Source organism: Aegilops tauschii, chromosome 5, assembly GCF_002575655.3.
Source record: "Aegilops tauschii subsp. strangulata cultivar AL8/78 chromosome 5, Aet v6.0, whole genome shotgun sequence".
NCBI classification, from domain to species: Eukaryota; Viridiplantae; Streptophyta; class Magnoliopsida; order Poales; family Poaceae; genus Aegilops; species Aegilops tauschii.
This window is the reverse complement of record NC_053039.3, coordinates 561,060,690-561,079,991: the sequence shown is the minus strand read 5'-3', so window position 1 is coordinate 561,079,991 and position 19,302 is coordinate 561,060,690. Positions and strand designations below refer to the sequence as shown.

The window sequence follows — 19,302 nt, the reverse complement described above, 5'->3', positions numbered from 1 at the left end:
AGCGATCCAGAGTTCCTTGGCTCCATGAAGGAGATCGAAACACAGCCTATTTTCAGGCTCAAGCGGCACAATGGAAACGGATTAACAAAATATCCTGTCTTCGACGACAGGATGGCTCGATCTGTTCGTCTGAAGAGGAGGATAAGATGGAAGTGCAAGCCTTTTATCAAAACATGTATCAATCACAGGGTTTTGCGGATGCGAGCGATCTATTATCGCATGTGCCTGTTAAAGTTTCTCAGGCTGTGAACTATGATCTCGGTAAACCCTACACGGCCGAAGAAGTGAAGGTGGCACTATTTCAGATGGCGCCTTCCAAAGCCCCGGGTGTAGATGGTTTCAACGCGGGGTTTTATCAGCGACACTGGGACCTACTGGGCGCTGATGTTACACTTGCAGTGTTGGATTTTCTTAATGGAGGAGAGTTGCCAGCGGGGTTGAATGATACTTCCATCACCTTAATTCCCAAGGTACGCCATCCGCAGTCGATCTCACAATATCGTCCTATTGCTTTGTGCCCGGTCTTGTACAAGATTGCGGCCAAGGCTATTACTAACCGGTTGAGAAGCTGGATGGATTCAGTTATCAGTGAAGAACAAAGTGCTTTCGTCCCGGGACGCCTCATCACAGATAACGTACTGGTTTCGTATGAGAGCATCCACACGATGAAAATAAGGAAGAAGGGACAGAATTATTCGTGTGCGGTTAAGCTTGATATGATGAAGGCTTACGATCGCGTTGAGTGGCATTATCTTGAAGCAATATTGCAGCGGCTTGGCTTCAGCATGAGCTTCATTAGATTGATCATGAAGTGTGTCTCATCGGTACGATTTTCAGTTCGTGTCAATGGAGAGCTACTACCTTACTTCACACCAACGAGAGGGTTTCGTCAAGGTGACCCGGTTTCACCTTATTTATTCCTGTTGTGTGCAGAAGGATTTTCATCATTGCTAAAATTTTACAATGGAGGAGTTGTTGATAGGGGGCTGCGAGTGAGTTACAGATCTCCTTGGGTCACCCATCTACTGTTCGCGGACGACAGTCTTATTTTTATCAATGCAAAAAAATTGAGTGCTACTCGTTTGAATGAAATTCTTCGAGTTTATGGTGAGGCTTCGGGGCAAAGTGTTAACAGAGAGAAAAGTTCAATATATTTCAGCTCAAACTCGCCATCTGAACTAAGGCAATTATTGAAGGATACCTTGCACATTCAAGTGGAGGCCTTCAATGAAAAATATTTGGGCTTACCCACCGCCGTTGGACGGATCACAAGTGGTACTTTCGATCATGTCAGCGAAAGGGTGCGCTCCAAGATCCAAGGCTGGTCAGAGAGGTTATTAGCTTGTGCGGGACGTGATGCTTTGCTGAAATCGGTAGCTCAAGCAATTCCTACCTTTCCTATGAGTACTTTTCTGCTTACTAAGAAAGTTTGTAAGAGTCTGACCTCACCCATGGCCAAGTACTTTTGGAGCAGTTCTCTTGACAAAAAATCGTTGCATTGGGTGTCTTGGAAGGACTTGGCGACACCCAAGTGCAAGGGGGTATGGGATACAGAGATCCCCACTTATTTAACCTTGCAATGCTTGGAAAACATGGATGGCGTTTTCTGACGAGCCCAAATTCCCTCTGCGCAAGAGTTTTGAAAGGAAGATATTTTCCCGACACTTAATTTATGCAGGCCTCAGCGCCCAAGTCGGCTTCTGCCACTTGGAAGGCAATTATTGCGGGGAAGAAAGCTCTCAGCATAGGGTTAATCAACCGTGTTGGAGATGGCAGTACGATCTCGATATGGACTGATAAATGGATTCCAGGGACGATTACCATGACACCTGTTTCACGACCAACGAACACTCACATTTTGCTAGTGTCCGAGCTTATTGATCCTCATACTTGGTCGTGGAGACAGGATCTGGTCAGAAGTAACTTCACTGCCACAGATGCTGCGGCCATTCTCAACATACCTATTCGGTCAGGCGGTGGCAATGATTTTATTGCTTGGGCATTTGAAAACACAGGCAATTACACTGTTAAATCAGCGTACCGATCTCTTGTGACTCAGAACGAGCGTTTGGCTCTAGAGGAATGGACGGCTACCGGAACTTCATTGAGTGATCAACAGTTGTGGAAAGCCTTGTGGAAGTTGAATGTTATCCCAAAAGTTAAGAGTGTTCCAGTGGAGAGTGCTTCGAGGGATTCTGCCTAATGAAGCAACACTCAATCATCGACATATTACGGATGCTCGGCAATGCAAAGTTTGTCTTGCAACAAATGAGGATCTGAAGCATGCATTAGTACATTGCCCGCATGCTAAAAATTTCTCGGAAGAGGCATGTGCGTGGTTTGGTCTACGGCTGCCTAACCTTCACGCGGAATCCTGAGCGTGTGACATTACGTGCTCCTCAAGTTTCTCCTATGAGGACCAAGCAAAGATCATAACTATAATGTGGTCTATTTGGCATTCTAGGAATCGCATCAAGCATGGAGAAGAGGGTAGGGACCCAGTGTCTACTATGCGGGCTACAAAGGAGGCTATTGCGCTCCTTCATCTGCCTCGCAAAGAGGCACAAGTCTTGCCTGGATTTGGATGGCGTCCGCCTGATGAGGGCTTTGTCAAGATCAACACAGATGGCGGACTTAATCTTGAGGGGGGCCGAGGGGGTGCTGGTGGTGTTGCTCGATCTCCCTCGGCCTTGCTTGGTGCGTGGTGCAAACCTTATTCCGGGATCACAGATCCTCTCACTATGGAGGGTCTCTCCTTACATGATGGGGTTCGTTTTGCTACTCTCCGAGGCTTCTCCCATGTGATAATGGAAGTAGACTGCTTGGAGTTGGTGACAGTTTGGAACTCTCGCCACAATTCATGTTCTATTGTGGCCTATTTATTAGATGAGATAGGAGAGCTCAGTACTTACTTTACATCTTTCGATGTTTGACATGTAAGTAGATCAGCTAATCTTCCTGCGCATCTTTGTGCAAAGCGTGCTTGTGCACTAGATGTAACAGATAGCTGGATAGATGATACTCCAAGCTTCCTGGTGACCAGCCTATTGGCTGATTCATCCATGAATTCGATGAATAAAGCTCTCCAATTAGTATGCAAAAAAAAAACATGCACATTAATGTACACAATGGAGTTTTAGGTTTCCTACATGAATATACCTTCTACACCTAATGGTGCCAAGCAAAATCGATATTCAAGAAAAGACAACACCTGTCCCTTTATGTAAATCTGAATGATGAAGCGGTTTCAAGAGATGCTTAAGGTAGCAGAGAAATCGAAGCACGGGGCACAAGTAAACAAATATGACAAATTTGATTCAGTTCAAAACAAATGCATCAAGTAGAGAGAAGCTAACAAGACAGTACCCCATCAAGACAACCTCTAAGCAGAGCAAAATGTCAAAAATAACTGAGTGCCGAAATTCAGATTCTCCATGTAGCTCACCATGGTTTAGGGAAGAGATGACCTGAACATAGCAGATGATGCCGAAATCTATGTGGGTCTTTTAACTTGCCAAAGAGAGAAAATATATCTATCTAGATATCTATGACTTCCATTTGCACATAACAAAACTCCCGAGACCTGACCCTCGACAAAGTAAACATGACATGGCATTAGATCTTTCTCTAGTAGCAATCTCAATTTTCTCATAAGTACATGACACAGCAAAGCTAGGTACTTCTTTCAACAATCAGATCCCGCAGGAAATCATCATTGAGGGCATATGAAGACATGAAAGGAGATAAAGGAACAGCAAAAACAAGAGGTTGTATAATCACAGCAGATTACTTTTCAAGAAAGGGTTCAGAGGTGGGGATGAGTTGAACATAGTTCTTTCAGTTGCATGTACCATGTCTGAAAATGCCACTATTTGGCATGCTCGCCGCTGTTTAACGAACAAGGTAATTACTTAACAGACTGATGCAACAACCCAGAACTGAAGCAATAACAAGTATTAGGGCCTGAAGCCATTTTTCTACTAACCCTGGCAGCGTACTTTCAGCATAAGCATCATTCAAGGGAAACATTTTCCTGCTTTCAGCTCAACATGATATCAAGATGCATTAGTACACAGCAAAACTGAAGTAGAAAAGCTCAGTCAGAATAACATGGCAGGGTCTTGCAAAGAAAAACCGTGACGGCTTATTACCAAAATCTTATCATCGCAAACCAAAATAGCACAAAGTAGCCATCAAACTTTACAAAGTTTGACTTCAGCCAAATCTTATATGCGGAGTAAAAAGAAACGGAGGGAGTAAAACTGGAATAAACAGTTCAGTAAGGATAACATGGCAGGATCTTGCAAATAAAAATTGTGACGGCTTATTACCAGAATCTGATTATCACAGCGCAAAATAGCACAAAGTAGTCATCAAACCTAGACACGGGCCAAGAATTAACTAAAGGAGCATAAGAAAGTGTCTAAACTCTCGGCATCTTGTATGGAGAAGACTCTTTCCTCCCATGTTGAATCAAACTCAACGAAGTTTCTCCTTCACTGAATACTTCTTGGCAGCATCTCGCACCTTTTCAATATACCCTTCAATCGGTGGCGTGAGTGTTGCCATGTACCTGTTTGCAGGGAACGGGGTCATGTCAGGAACCATAGCAGCAGCCCGCAGCTTCTCTGGGAGCGCAGCAATGGCCTCCTTCTTGAGCCTCAAGAGCGTTGACTCTGCGGTTTGACGTGCACGGTGTCGTCGCATTAGCACACGGCTGTATTCCTTGGCAAGACGCCGGCCATCTTCAACTGTCAGCTCATACTCAGGGATAGCCTCCTCATCCACCAGACCAAGACTGATATAGTCGAGGCCCGGCGGACCCATCAGAACACGGTCACCATCACCTCCACTGGCACCCTTGGATTTAGCTTTAGCTTTAGCCTTGGCAGCGTCAAGCTCACGTTGCCGTTCCTTGGAGATGAGCCCAAGCTCCTCACGCTTTGCCTCGCGGAGACGCTCCTTGGGGGACAGGTGCCGTAGAGTAGTGGAGGACTTCAGACAAGACTCTGCAATCTGAGTAATACACTCGATGGCTTCACGGCGACCACGGCCAGCGCCGCCGCTCCCAGCAGTGGCAGGCGCGCCCCCCTTCTTCGCTATGACGCTACGCCTCAGAGGCATCCCAGCTTTGAGCTTGGCCTTGCCCTTGGACGTGCCGCTCACCGGTGCACGCTGCTGAAGCTGGTGGTGCTGGCTGGTCATACCAGATGCCACTGCTGCTGCTGGGCTCATGGTGAGTGCCTTGGAAAGACGTCGGAACATGATGCCTGAAGCCATTGCACCACCTTGGCTGTGCAAAGCAGAAATGTGTCACTGTGTTATACATATCATCTAGCTCGGTTCATCAGATGAGATTCGTTTTGTATGAGAAACATCGTGCTGTGTGCGTGGAACATTCAAACAATATATATTTAACCCTACATGGAAGCATCACATGAAGTAGCAATTTGCTGAACAGCAAACCAGTATGACACAGCTAGGCTAGGCAATCACATGAGCTAGAATTATAGCAACCAATTCCTTAACATACAGCAACCGCCGAAATGGCAACCATGTAACCCAGTTGGTCAATTCCTTAACATACAGCAATTCCTAGGTAATACTCTGAAGAGAAATGTGTCACTATGCTATACATGATGTAGCCCAGTTGATGAAATGAAACTCTTTTCAAATGAGAAACTTCATACTGTGCAGAACATACAAACGGTATACATTTAACCTTACATGGCAGCATCACATGAACTGGCAATTTCCTGAACAAATCAAACAAACAGCAATCGCCACAATGACACATATAGGCATTTGCATGAAGTAGAATTCTACCTATCAATTCCTTGGCAAACAGCAAACGCTGAAATCGCAACCGTGATACTCTGAGCAGTCAGTCTCCGACGTGCGTGGCATTCAAATCCAAGCACCAACCTAATCTGAAGCGCTGGTCCAAGTTCAAGAGCAGGGCAGATTTGCAGCATAGATAGAGGCATCGATTTCTCAGATTAACCTCGACAGTTGAACTACTAAAGACACGCATACTGGAATCCAAAAGGGGGGCGCTAGAAGTGGTGGGGGGAGGAAGATACCTGGAGGGGCGACTCTGGTGGCGGGTGGTGCCGGGCGAGGTGACCGGGGGGCGGAGGATCGAGCACGGGTGGCGGGGCGCGCTGGAGGCGGAGGACGACGGGGCCGTCCGCGAGGCTCGCAGCGCGACGACGGCGCGGATGGGGACGGCGGAGTTGGATCTGGGCGGCGGCGAGGTGGAGGTCGCGGGCGAGCCGGGTGGCGGCGGCGGCTGGCAGAGGAGAGACGAGTGAAGAAGGGGAGGGAGCTCGGCGCAGAGATTTGGGCCGAAAAGCCTCTCTTCTTCTCGTCCCTATGAGAGAGAGAGGCCCGACACCGTTGAAGCCCAATTAGCCCAGAAGAAGGCGCCATTCATTCTTAAAAAAAAAAAAAAAAAAAACCTCTCACCCGTCTCAACTCTCAACTCAACCCGTGTTCAAGTTCCAGCGCTGCCGCCTCCATCTGAAATCGAGTGAGGAATAGGATCCGAATTCCGAAGGCATTCCCGAGAGAAGCCACCACCGAAAGCCTAGGCTCCTGTGCCTGGCGGCGGCGGCGGATTCCTAGCAGCACTGCGGCAATGGGGGGCTCGAGGAGAGCATTTCTGCAGGGGAAGCTGGGCAGCCTGCAGCTCTCCGAGGCCGAGAAGAAGGGGATCAGGATCACCGGCAGGCAGCAGCAGCAGCCATGCCCCTCCCCGCAGGCGAGCGGCAAGATCCAGGCGGTCGGCAAGCTCCTCTCGGAGAAACCGGCCATAGCGCAGCACGTGGGGACGTCTCTGGGGGCGGTGTGGAGCCCCGGTTCCGGCGTCGAGTGCGAGGACCTCGGCCGAAACCGGTTCCTCTTCACCTTCCGCCAGGAGGCCGACAAGGAGAAGGCTCTGGATGCCGGGCCCTGGAGCTTCGCCGGCCATCTGCTGGTGATGGAGGATTTTGCGCCCGGAGCCACCACCGTGGACGAGCTCAGTTTCGACACGGTGCCGATCTGGGTCAGGACGTACGGCGTCCCGGCCGGGTCGATGAGCAGGGAGACCGGGGAGCTGGTTGGTGAGCAGGTTGGGAAGGTTCTCGAGGTGGATACTGGCCCGAATGCCGACTGGACGGGGGCGTTCATGCGGATCAAAGTGAGAATGGACATCACCGTGCCGATTATGAGGTTAGTAACATGCTTTATTCAGGATGATGAAGAGGATTTGACGGCGCTTGGGGACGATGAAAAGGAGGAGAAAAAGATTGTCGCCTTCACATACGAGAATATCCCCGACTTCTGCTATGGCTGCGGAATTCTTGAGCATACAGAGAAATCATGCCCGACTGGATCCACAAGAACGGGGCCCCGGCAGTTTGGGCCATGGCTGAGGACAGTTGTTATCAACAAGCGGGCCTCAGGTGAAGAGAGGACCAGGCGCTCAAAGGACAAAGCGAAATTCTGGCCAAGTAGTAGCATAGGCAGTAAACAGGGCAGTGATGGGCCGTCCTGGCGGAAAGATGTACCGAGCACAGAGGACGATCAAGGGGTCCAGAACAAAGTAGAAAAGAAAGTTTACAAGGCAGTAAAAAGTTTGAAGCAAGATACTTTCAAGCGAATCGAGAGGAAGAAAGGAATCCAGCAAAATCTATCAAATATTTTGACAGAATCAAAGAAGAGGAGGGTGATATAATGAATGTCGATGAGGTGATACAAGCAGCGAACAAACCGAAGACAAAAACTGATGGGGGTGAAGAAAAAGAAGAAAATGCTCACTCAGAAATGCTCAACACCGGGCTGCTGGGACAGCCTGGCGAGACATGAAAGGAATAGAGCAAATGTAGGATGTAATATTAGATCTTCTGATGGAATATGTCATAATATTGATTCTCTTTTTATGCATCTCTTTAAGGTTGAGCAAATGGGGGTAGGCAAAAGCAGCAGCAAAAGGAAAGATGGTCAGGCCTCCACCAGAAATTTTGAAAATCAATACAGACAGCGCTTCCTGAAAGAAACAAAAATTCTGGAGCAAGTCTCGGATGCGCTTCATTCGGAGGTTTTGGGTATCTTTTATGCCATAAGCACAGCCATCCAAATGGGCTGTAATCAAGTGATGGTGGAAACTGACTCTGCAACTGAAGGATGCGTTATTCACTGAAGAATATGATATGTGGACTCTGCTAGCTATTTTCATAGACATTTCCAGTAGCGAGTGGGCTTCAACGATGTATCAATTGTGTCATGTCCCCGGTCTTGTAATACACTGTTTGCCAGTTTCCAGAGTTTGTAAATTGCAAGCTCTTCATGAATTCCATGCCACAGATTGTTATTGCTGTGCTCTTGTGCTCCCTCATAGATTGTTATTTCTGTTCTAATGCTGATCTATGCCATGAGAAGATCTACCACACCTAGCCTCTTATGCCGGTTTATGTAGAGTGTTTTTTAGGGATTACTACTTGCTAGTAGGTACTGATATCTTATTTGCCCAAACAGGAAAATAACAAGATTTTCAGAGGGGGTAATTAATGCAGAATTTTTTTCACAATTGGCAGTAATTATATATACAAGCATGAACTACAAACTGTGGCTTGTTGAATAAAACAATATGCTACTTACTAGCTTCCTATAATTGGTTCACCACTCTGTAGCGCATCCCTTTTGCCTAGTCTCTTATAATCTAGGCTGTACAATGCATAATCCTCTTGTACATGAACTCTTTTCTATAGTAAATATAAATAAGGATTACAGTGGGGTAAAACCCCACTGCACACAGGTCAAAAGAAATTTAGTAATCTTGGGGCACATTACATCCATGTATTTGAGATTCAAAAGCACCGAGTGTTTACAGATTCAAAACACAGTATTCCAAAACACACGCTGTATTCCCTTCATAAGAGAGAAACAAAAACCAGAGAAATTCAGACGGTGTGCATCTTCTTTACATTTGTGTGCATGCAAGTAGAAAAAAAAAGTTCATAGACCAACCAAACCATTGTACATCTCCACTGCTAGGGTTAGGATGAAGATGGTGTTTCCTGGTTCTGCGCATTACCAATTTTAAGACCATTTACCAACTGTTTGATCTGGTCCCCAGTGAGAGTTCCATGCTCGAGAAGGGCGTCGGCTAGCACATTAAGCTCGTTGCGGTGCGCCGTGATAATATTTTCCGCGTTCTTGCGAGCCTTGACCAGTAATTCTTTCACCTCCTCGTCGACCAGGGCTGTCGCTTGCCAGCTCAAGGTTGCCGTCTGCTTCCCATCATTCTTGTTGCCGTAGCAAACAGGGCCGATCCGCTGGCTCATTCCATACTTGGTGACCATGTCTGTCGCCAGCTGAGTCGCCTCTCTTAGACCAGATAAGGCGTCAGAGCTCACCTCGCTCTCTCCAAATATAACCTCCTCAGCCACCTTGCCGCCCATGAGGATGTCCAATTTCGCCAGCATCTTCTTCCTTGAGAATTTATAGGCATCTTCTTCCTCAGGCATCTGGATCACCATGCCAAGAGAGTTTCCCCTCGGGATAATGGTAGCCTTGTAGATAAGGTGAGCGCCATCCGTGTGGATAGCAACAAGGGCCCTTCCTCCCGTGTGGTACGCAGTCATGTTCCTGCAGTTATCAGGTATCACCGCCGATTTGCGCTCGCTGCCCATCATGATCTTGTCCTTGGAATATTCAATGTGATCCATCGTAACAGCTTCCGACCCATCCTTGGCAGCCTTCAGAGCAGCCTCATTCACCAAGTTTGTAAGGGCTGCACCTGAGAATCCTGGTGTCCCCCTCGCAATGGTCATCAGATCCACACCCTTGGCTTTGACCTGAAAAAATAAGATTTGTAGTGAAAGGTCAAAGTCTTGCGTTGAACATTACGAAGACGCCTTATACTTCTGGACAGAGTATGTACCTTTGACATACAAGCCTCTAGGATCTGCCGCCGGCCCTCAACATCTGGATTAGGAACCTGAACATGACGGTCAAAACGCCCGGGTCTAATAACGGCTTTATCTAGCGACTGTGGGGAGTTGGTCGCTGCGAGAACAATGATACCGTCATTCTGCTTGAAGCCATCCATCTCAACGAGCAGCTGGTTCAGAGTTTCCCTCGCCCCATTTCTGTCATTTACTTGCCTTTGCCCAGCGATGGTGTCGATTTCATCGATGAATATGATGCAAGGGGATTGCTTCTTTGCTTCACTGAAGAGCTCCCTCACTCTTTTAGGCCCAACACCCACCCACATCTCCTCGAACTCGCTGCCGCTGCGTGCAAAGAATGGGACGCCAGCTTCCTCGGCTACAGCTCTCGCCAACATGGTCTTCCCTGTGCCTGGTGGGCCAGCAAGCAGAACACCCTTTGGAAGCTTGCCACCAAGGCTCGTGAAATGCTGCAAATTAAGCATGCTAGGTAAACAATTCAATCAACATCTAGTCTACAGAAACAAAAAGGAGAACTGAATTGCACCAGGCTGCATACAAAGTTTCTTAATTGGTGATGGTGATGTCTCTCACCTTGGGATTCCTTAGGTAGTGAACTAAGTCCTCGAGCTCAGCTTTTGCTTCGTCAACTCCCTTGACACCACGGAATCCCGTGGTTGATTTCATCGACACGCTACCTTTTTTGGCGTCAACGTAACTGGACTTCCTGCTTGAATCTGTGGTCCCTTTGTTCACATCATCAAAGTTACCGCCTTTTCCACTGACATCACTGGGCTCCGCACTTGAATTTGTGGCCGCCTTCTTCAAATATTCCACGGCTTTGATTATATCATCCAACACTTTGTTCACTTCATCCAAGGTACGGCTTTTTCCAGTGACCCCCTTACTCGAATCATCCAACACTTTGTTCACTTCATCCAAGGTACAGCCTTTTCCAGTGACCCCCTTGTTCGAATCATCCAACACTTTGATAGAAAAATTACGATATTCTTCATCCGTGCCTAGCTCATCCGATCTGTTAAGCATAGCATAGAGCACAAGGCCAAGATAGGCTGCAGTGGTCCCCATCACAATCCAAGAAGCTATGTCCAATGGTTTGGACGGGTGGACCGATTCTGACTTAGCAGTTCCTCCTGGAGAAAACAAGTTGCCAAAAAAATTGCACGCTGGTTCTGACTTAGCAGTTCCTCCTAGAGAAAACAAGTTGCCAAAAAAATTGCGCACCGGTTCTGACTTAGCAGTTCCTCCTGGAGAAAACAAGTTGCCAAAGAAATTGCGTGCCGGTTCTGACTTAGCAATTTCTTCCGCAGAAAACAAGTTGTAAAATAAGTTGTGCGCTTCTTTTTTCGTGGGAAAAGAATAACATACAGTTAGCGAAAGGAATGCGTGAAAAGAAACGGCGGGTACCTCGAGTTTTGAACTCAGCACTGATGCGGGCGTTTATGTACTTGGAGAGAGCTGAGGAGTGCAAGGGATTCTGCGTTTCAAACTCTCGTATAGCTTCTTGGTCATTAATCTCTTTAAGAAGAGAATCGGCTTCAAAGCAGGCCCGTGCCCTCTGTTCAAAATAATTTGACGTGTATCTCCTCTGTAGGTTTCTAAGCACACCGCCTGCATTATTAAGCATCATCAGAGTTAAAAAGAAAACTAATTAGTCATCTTTTCAAACCAACAAATCAAAGTCGATCGCAGAATATAATGTGATATCTGTATGATCGAAAGCAGGATATTGGGCAGCATAATTAAGTCTTGTTTTCTCTGCGTGTGTGTCATCCTTCCGCAGGGGCCAATTTCATCCAAAAGTAGTAGCAGTAGTTGTCGGCAGTTGGCACATAAGTAGATGGATTAAAGCAATGATGAATGCATACCCGCACCAGTGGTTGATTTCGCGGACGCCGCTACCTCGCCGCGAATCACGTTTGCCAATCCACGCCTTGCAAGATGCGTCCCAGCCTGTGACACAAGCACGCAGAGAAATTAAGATGACCTGAACATATGGTGGTATTCAACAATAAGCCCTAGATCCAAAGGGCAGCACTCTGAAACGCAGAGATGCGGCAGTGTCGCGGTTTCAGCATCGATGAGCTAGCCTTTTTCTTTTTTGTTTTTTGAGGGAAATCGATGAGCTAGCTAGCTAGCATTAAGCACATGGACGAACACCTGGTGTTCCTTCGGGCTTGAAGCCCCAAGATTGGTCGAGATCATTCATAGCGATTGAAGAAGTAACACAATGAAAGGAAAGGAAAGAAATACTACCCTGGATAGGGCGAGCCGGCATGCCATGACGGACAGGAGCAGGAAACGAGGAAGGAATAGCTCGGAATTTGTTTGTGGTTTAATTGCTTTTCTATGCGTCGTGGAGTAGAATTTGTTGTTAATTCCTAGATTCCTGGATGAGATGGACTGCGCAGTATTACTAGTATTTACTTTAACCGCATCCCTGTATGAAACGTGCTTGCTTCTATCTCTGCTCTAATCTGGCTATGAACCCAAGGAACCCAAGGAAAACAAAGAAGGAACGGGCAGTTTCCGGGCGGCCAACGAAGGAACGAATCTGGAGAGACACATATCATATGCCGTATCTGGAGAGGAAGATTCACCTGCCCCTCCCGGCCGGATCTGGGCTGAGCCGGGGGCCAGTCACCAGCAGCAGCGGCGCTCCGCCGGTCCTCGCCGAGCTCGTCCACCATCCCGCCCCGCCCGCGAGGGTTGGATTGGCCGGCGAGGCTGTCCCCGCCGGGACCCTGACTCAAGATTTTGGCACCTCAACTCGACCTCAAGAGGAATGCTTTCGGATCGGTTTTGCACGGACGGAACCCCGGCGGCGTCAACTCCTCAAATTTGATTGAGGAGTTAAAAAAAAAGTCTATAACTTACTAACTCCTTAAAATTTTTATTGCCAACTCTTCTAACTTTTGTTTTGCAAATTTCATTTCAACTACTCCTACATGTTTGCACACGTATACTATATCCAAACTTGACAATTAAGGTTCACACAATCCACAAACATTGCAAATTGAATTATTCAAGTTCAAACACACGAAAGGTCCAACGAAGTAATAATCCAAAGGAAGAGCATGTTGAAGCACAACAATCAAGTACTCTGAAGTGCCCACAAGTGCTCAACAAGATCATCATGAAGCTGAGTATGAACTTTCCGGTTCTTGATAACTTGATGACTGCGAGGAATCTATGTATCCTGTTTGCATTGTGTTGGCACGCCTCTTATCTTCAATGATGATTTTGTGCAAAATAAAGCAACATATCATGATTTGCCATAGGACATGTGGCTTCTAATACTCGACACGACCACGTACAATGCCAAAGCACTTTTGAAGCACACCAAAACTCTTTCAATATCCATTTTTGTGGACTCTCGACGTGTTGCAAAGTGCGCTCTCTTGTGTTTTTTTTTCAGAGGCAAAGTTGGTTCTCTTGTGCCTTGAGGACGTTGGATTGCCTTCACAAACATCCACTAAACCTGGAAAAGGGTCCAGCCAGACCAATAGCCACCATGTCCGCTCAAGAAACGACCAACCACATCCTAGTTGAGTGGAGGAACTCTTCGGCGACAACTCCAAAGGAAAAGGCACCATCATGCCATCGTCACCGGTAACTGATCCCCATCAGAAGCAAGGCTTTCGCCCAAAGCCCTTCGCCCCAGCACCTCGCCAATCCCCGGGGAAGGGACCCAACCATTGCCAGCAGAGACCACACCGGCAATGTCAGACCATGGAAACTAAACTATATAGAAGTTAAGCTAGGTCCGGCTTACTCCTTAAAATGGAAGCTTAATTCAAGTTCGACTAGAGACGTTCTAATGCATGTGAGGTCCTAACTCTTTCGTCCAAACGTCAACTGAGTTCCAATTCTATCAAAATGCACATCATAGTCCCAAATCTTCTTTAAGTAGTTCATCAGAGGTCCTTTGAGGTACAGTTCGAAAGAAATTTACCAATCTTGGGACACGCAACATTCATGTAATTTGAGATTCAGAAGCACGGGTTTTTACAGATTCACAAAACAATATTCCAAAAAATACGCTGCATTATCTTTCAGACCTGAAAAAGAAAAAAAAACCAGAGATCTCTAGACCGTGCGTGCATCTTCTTTACATTTGTGTGCCTAGCTTATCCGATCTTTTATGCGTATTGCTATACGCACCGTAACCCGTGATAGCTTCCATGGACAACATGAAAATCCAAAAATCCCTTGACATTCGATCATTCGCCGCTTTGAACATGTCAACTGGTTCTGACTTGACAATTCCTCCTCCAGAAAACAGGTTGCGGAAAAAACTGTGCGTCGTGTCGACTGGTTCTGATTTAGCAGTCCCTCCTGCAGAAAACAAGTTGTAAAGGAAATTGTGCGTTGTTTAGGCAATGGGATGGGAAAATAGTACTCCCACTGTGAACTTTTATGAAAAAAGGTGTTTACAGATGGAGTAAGAGTTAACGAAAAGAAACGGCGGGTACCTGCTGCGTGAGAGTGGCCTCGTATCCTCTGAACAAGAAAGCTTGATCCATGTCTCCTTTGTAGATTTCTAAGAATGCGGCCTGCATTATTAGGCATAGGATTCGAGAAACAAACTTAATTAGTTCCTCAATGGCAAAGAGTCGGCCAACAAGGCGCATAATTCAGTAATGTAATGATGCCTATACAATCGAAAGCAGGGCATTCGGAAAAAATAAATTAAGTCTTACATTTCTCTGTGCGCGTCATCCTTGCGCAGGCGTGATGCTAATCTTGTCAGTGTTTTCTTTCCGATTTGACCAGGGATTAATACTAGCTAGTTGTTGGCAGTTGACACATAAGTAATTCAACTGAAGATGTAGTAAATCCTGAATGCGGCGGAGGGGGCAGGGGCGCACAAGCAATGCATACCTGCGCCATTAGATGATTTTGCGGCCGCCGCTACCTCGCCGTAAACCACAGTTGGCAGCCCACGCTTTGCAAGATGTGTTGCAGCCTGTGACACAAACACGTACGCAGAAAAAGTAAGACAACGACCTGTGAAAATACAATGGCATCCAACAACCCCCTAATTGGGGAGCCCTAAACCAAAGCAAAGTGGCACACTCTAAATCGCATAGAGACGGTGCGTTCTGTGCTGCGGTTTCAGCATCGATAAGAAGTACTGCATCATCGACGAAGAGGGCGAGATGATGATGATGATGAAAGAGTAGCACAAGGAAATTTTTATATAGAATATATACTGCAGAAAAGACAGAAGGAAATAAATACCCTGGAGAGGGCGAGCCGGCATGCCATGACGGACAGGGCGTGCTGCTGTGCTGGAGATATAAGATAAGAAGAAGAATCGCTTGCAATTTGCTTTCATTGCTCGGCGATGGATTGCTGTTGTATAATCGGAGTACCTATATATGAAGATCGATCGATCCGACTCTAGCAGGAACAGACCTGCGCTGCGCGGCAAACCAGCAACGACTCGCTAATCTTTGCCTGTGTATGTATGTAGTTGTAATCGATCACAACACGGCCGCCATCGCCCTGTTGGAATATTAGGCAAGTTCATGATTAATTCCAGTAAATAATTCATGACTAGAAGAGATACTAGCATGCAATAATCTAGCAAACTAGAAGAACAACAAGACATGCATAACAGCAGCAAACACATAACAATAGCTGTAGAGACAGACATGAACAGAGAATGTTGGACGTACTGATCGTTAGCTATTATGGGTGCGACGGTGTTGATGACGATGTTGGCGACGATCTGCTGCTGACGGCGATGAGTAGCACCGCCCGACTTGGACGGAAGACGATCCGTGATGACGAATTTGAGCAGTCGCGCACAGCGCTTCCCAAAAACCTAATTCGTCCTCTCCCAGTGCAGGATCGCAAAGACGAACGGTTCCGGAGACCTGCTCTCCCACGCGCCGATGCACGCCGGCGTTTGGGATGGAGTAGACTACGACGGCGGCGCAAGTTGTGAGATGAGGCAAAACCCTAGGTGTTTTTCGGTGTGTCTCTGGCCGCAGCCGGTAGCTGTATATATATTAGGACCAGAGGCGGTATTGTGTCGCGATCACAATCCCAAACCGACTCGGTTTCTAATTCGTATACTTACCGGACAAGAAATCAAAAACTTGTCTGCCAAGACATAAAAATAAAATGGCAAAAGGAAGCTGCGCTCCTGCAAGGAGACGGACCGGATTTCGGCGGACCATTCACGCGCATGTCGCATGTACGCCTCGCCTCGCCTCGCCTCGCCACGCCCCGGCCCGGCGAGGCGAGGCGAGCTAGCGCGCGCGTGTGGTTTTCCCTTTCTCTTCTCACACACCACTTAGAGTGGTGGGGAGAACCCACTATATAAAGAGGTCCAACTCTTCTTCAACTTCCGGGGTGAGACTAAACTTAGCACCACCACTTGCCATTTTACACATGGGCTTTGAGATTTCAGAAATTGCTATGGGCCTAGCCCATTAATTCTAACAATCCCCCACCAGATCTCAAATACCCATTTAGAGATTTGCCTTCTCTCACCACTTGTTTAATATACCAGTGTTTCAGTAGAGACTGTTAAGTTGAACTTCTGCCTAGAACTTTAAGCTACATCCATTCACAACTTGACAATGGACTATGCCTTGAATTGCTAGTTTTGTGTGAACAGGTTTCACTCAAAGTCTTAACCAGTACCTGACCGCCAGTAGGCTACCCGCGGTTTGGAGCTTATACGTCATACTCCCTGGTCTCTTCGTGAGCTTACTAGAGATCACCCAAATCTCATACTGCGACGTTTACAGTCAGAACTCATATAGGTGTGTTCTTTCAAGACTGCTCTGTAGGACAGCATCTTTGCTAATTATAGCCAATAGAACCACGTTAAGGCTTGTTGCCAACCTTCCTTACAGATCTGAGCCTTACAACTCTGAGAGTTTTGCATCTTCACTTGGAGACGATCATTAGTTATTACTCTCCTCAGTTAACCAATAGCTTGTTCTTCCCAGATCCTAATTCACGGGATCTCCGATCACAAAGGTTGGGTTACTACTATGGTGTAACATCTATGGGTCTCATACCCATCTCCCTCGATGTAATATCTATCACATTTCGTGATAGTCCCTTTGTAAAGGGATCTGCCAGGTTTTTGTCTGTTTGTATATACGTAACAGTTATTACTCCGGAGTTTCTCAACTTCCTGACAGACTTCAAACGTCTCTTCACGTGTCTTGATGACTTTGCATTATCTTTAGAATTGTTCACTTTAGCGATAACCGTTTGGTTATCACAATTCATAAGAATAGCCGGTACAGGTTTTCCAACAACCGGCAAGTCCATCAAGAGCTCACGTAGCCATTCTGCCTCAACAGTAGTTGTGTCCAAAGCAGTTAATTCTGCTTCCATAGTTGACCTCGTCAATATGGTTTGCTTGCAAGACCTCCATGACACTGCGCCACCACCATGAGTAAATACATACCCACTTGTTGCGTAGAGTACATCAACATCGGAGATCCAATTTGAATCACTATATCCTTCTAGCACAGCAGGATGCCCTGAATAAGTAATTCCGTAACTCATAGTACCTGTCAGATAGAGCAAGACCCTTTCTAGTGCATGCCAATGATCATCACCCGGGTTGGACATGAACCTACTCAGTTTGCTCACAGCAAAAGAGATATCTGGTCTTGTAGCGCTAGCTAAGTACATGAGTGAACCGACAATTTGAGAGTATCTTAATTGATCTCTCGTTTCTTTCTTGTTCTTTCTGAGTGTCACGCTGGGATCATAAGGTGTTGGAGAAGGCTTGCTATCCATAAAACCGAATCGGTTCAAGACCTTCTCAACATAGTGAGATTGCGTTAATGTAATCCCACTCTCATCCTTAATAAGTTTGATGTTTAGAATTACATCGGCTTCTCCCAGATCTTTCATGTCAAAACTGTTTGATAGAAAAGACTTGACCTCATTAATTGCATTAATGTTTGTACCAAAGATCAGTATGTCGTCCACATACAAACAAAATATGACACTATTGCCCCCACCATGGCGATAGTAAACACACCTATCAGCCTCGTTAATGACAAATCCTGCAGAAGTCAGAGTTCTTTCAAACTTCTCATGCCATTGCTTAGGTGCCTGTTTCAGACCATACAAAGATTTTAACAACTTGCACACCTTTCTCTCTTCACCCTTTACCACAAACCCGTCAGGCTGATCCATACAAAGATTTCAAACTTCTCATGCCATTGCTTAGGTGCCTGTTTCAGACCATACAAAGATTTTAACAACTTGCACACCTTTCTCTCTTCACCCTTTACCACAAACCCGTCAGGCTGATCCATATAGATCTCCTCTTCCAACTCTCCATTGAGAAAAGCTGTCTTTACATCCATTTGATGAATGATAAGACCATAAGAGGCAGCCAAGGAAAGTAACACTCGAATGGTGGTCATTCTAGCAACGGGTGAATAGGTGTCAAAGTAATCTTCGCCTTCTTTCTGAGTGTAGCCCTTGGCCACTAGCCGCGCCTTGTACTTATCAATAGTACCATCAGGCTTTAGCTTCTTTTTGAACACCCACTTACAGCCCACAGGTTTACAACCATATGGTCTATCAGTTAGTTCCCAAGTTCCATTAGAAAGAATTGAGTCCATCTCATTATGAACAGCTTCTTTCCAATCATCTACATCCGGAGATGCATATGCTTCTGCAATCGTCTTGGGTGTGTCGTCCACAAGGTATACAATGAAATCATCACCAAAGGATTTTGCAATCCTTTGTCTCTTGTTCCTTATAGGAACTTCATTGTTATCCTTCTCAAGGACTTCCTCATGTGATTGTTCGAAATATTCATCAGTTGTACTAGATTCAGGAATTATCTCAGAAGAAAATCTAGCAATGCTATGCATATCTTTCATAGGAAATATGTTCTCAAAAAATGTTGCATCACGAGATTCCATTATAGTATCAACATGCATATCAGGTACTTCAGATTTTACCACTAAAAACCTATAAGCAATGCTCCGTTGAGCATACCCTAGAAAGACACAATCCACTGTCTTTGGTCCAAGTTTGCGTTTCTTAGGAATAGGAATATTGACCTTTGCCAAACATCCCCAAGTGCGCAAATAAGAAAGTGATGGTTTTCTCCCAACCCACTCCTCATAAGGGGTTTTCTCCTTATTATTGTTGGGAACTCTATTCAGGACATGACATGAAGTCAATAGAGCCTCCCCCACCATGCCTTAGATAAACCAGCAGTGTCTAACATGGCATTCACCAAGTCAGTCAATGTGCGGTTTTTCCTCTCGGCCACTCCATTTGATTGAGGTGAATAGGGAGGCGTCCTCTCATGAATAATACCATGTTCCTCACAAAATTC

General features: G+C 46.3%; 2 protein-coding genes and 1 non-coding gene across 4 annotated transcripts; all 3 read right to left on the bottom strand.

The window, feature by feature from the left end:
* Positions 1 to 4,280: 4,280 nt before the first annotated feature.
* LOC109780950 (uncharacterized) lies at positions 4,281 to 6,343 on the bottom strand. 2 transcript variants are annotated; one of them, XM_040391212.3, is made up of 3 exons: positions 6,084 to 6,291; positions 5,827 to 5,938; positions 4,281 to 5,293 (listed from the first exon to the last, which is right to left on the bottom strand). In XM_040391212.3, the coding sequence occupies exon 3, from the start codon at positions 5,278 to 5,280 to the stop codon at positions 4,480 to 4,482; it is 801 nt and encodes a 266-aa protein (XP_040247146.1). In that variant the 5' UTR covers positions 5,281 to 5,293; positions 5,827 to 5,938; positions 6,084 to 6,291; the 3' UTR covers positions 4,281 to 4,479. The 2 variants fall into 2 exon arrangements, with proteins under 2 accessions (XP_040247146.1, XP_020195122.1); XM_020339533.4 differs by lacking the exon at positions 5,827 to 5,938 and having other exon boundaries at positions 6,084 to 6,343.
* Positions 6,344 to 8,811: 2,468 nt separating this feature from the next.
* On the bottom strand, positions 8,812 to 12,754 carry LOC109780938 (ATP-dependent zinc metalloprotease FTSH 5, mitochondrial-like). The gene is made up of 6 exons (XM_020339519.4): positions 12,557 to 12,754; positions 11,825 to 11,909; positions 11,364 to 11,567; positions 10,530 to 11,257; positions 9,929 to 10,405; positions 8,812 to 9,842 (listed from the first exon to the last, which is right to left on the bottom strand). The coding sequence occupies exons 1-6, from the start codon at positions 12,644 to 12,646 to the stop codon at positions 9,042 to 9,044; spliced, it is 2,385 nt and encodes a 794-aa protein (XP_020195108.2). The 5' UTR covers positions 12,647 to 12,754; the 3' UTR covers positions 8,812 to 9,041.
* A 1,892-nt stretch (positions 12,755 to 14,646) lies between these two features.
* Positions 14,647 to 14,750, bottom strand: LOC120965606 (U6 spliceosomal RNA). The gene has a single exon (XR_005758650.1). It is a non-coding gene; the product is annotated as a U6 spliceosomal RNA (small nuclear RNA).
* Between the last annotated feature and the right edge of the window lie 4,552 nt (positions 14,751 to 19,302).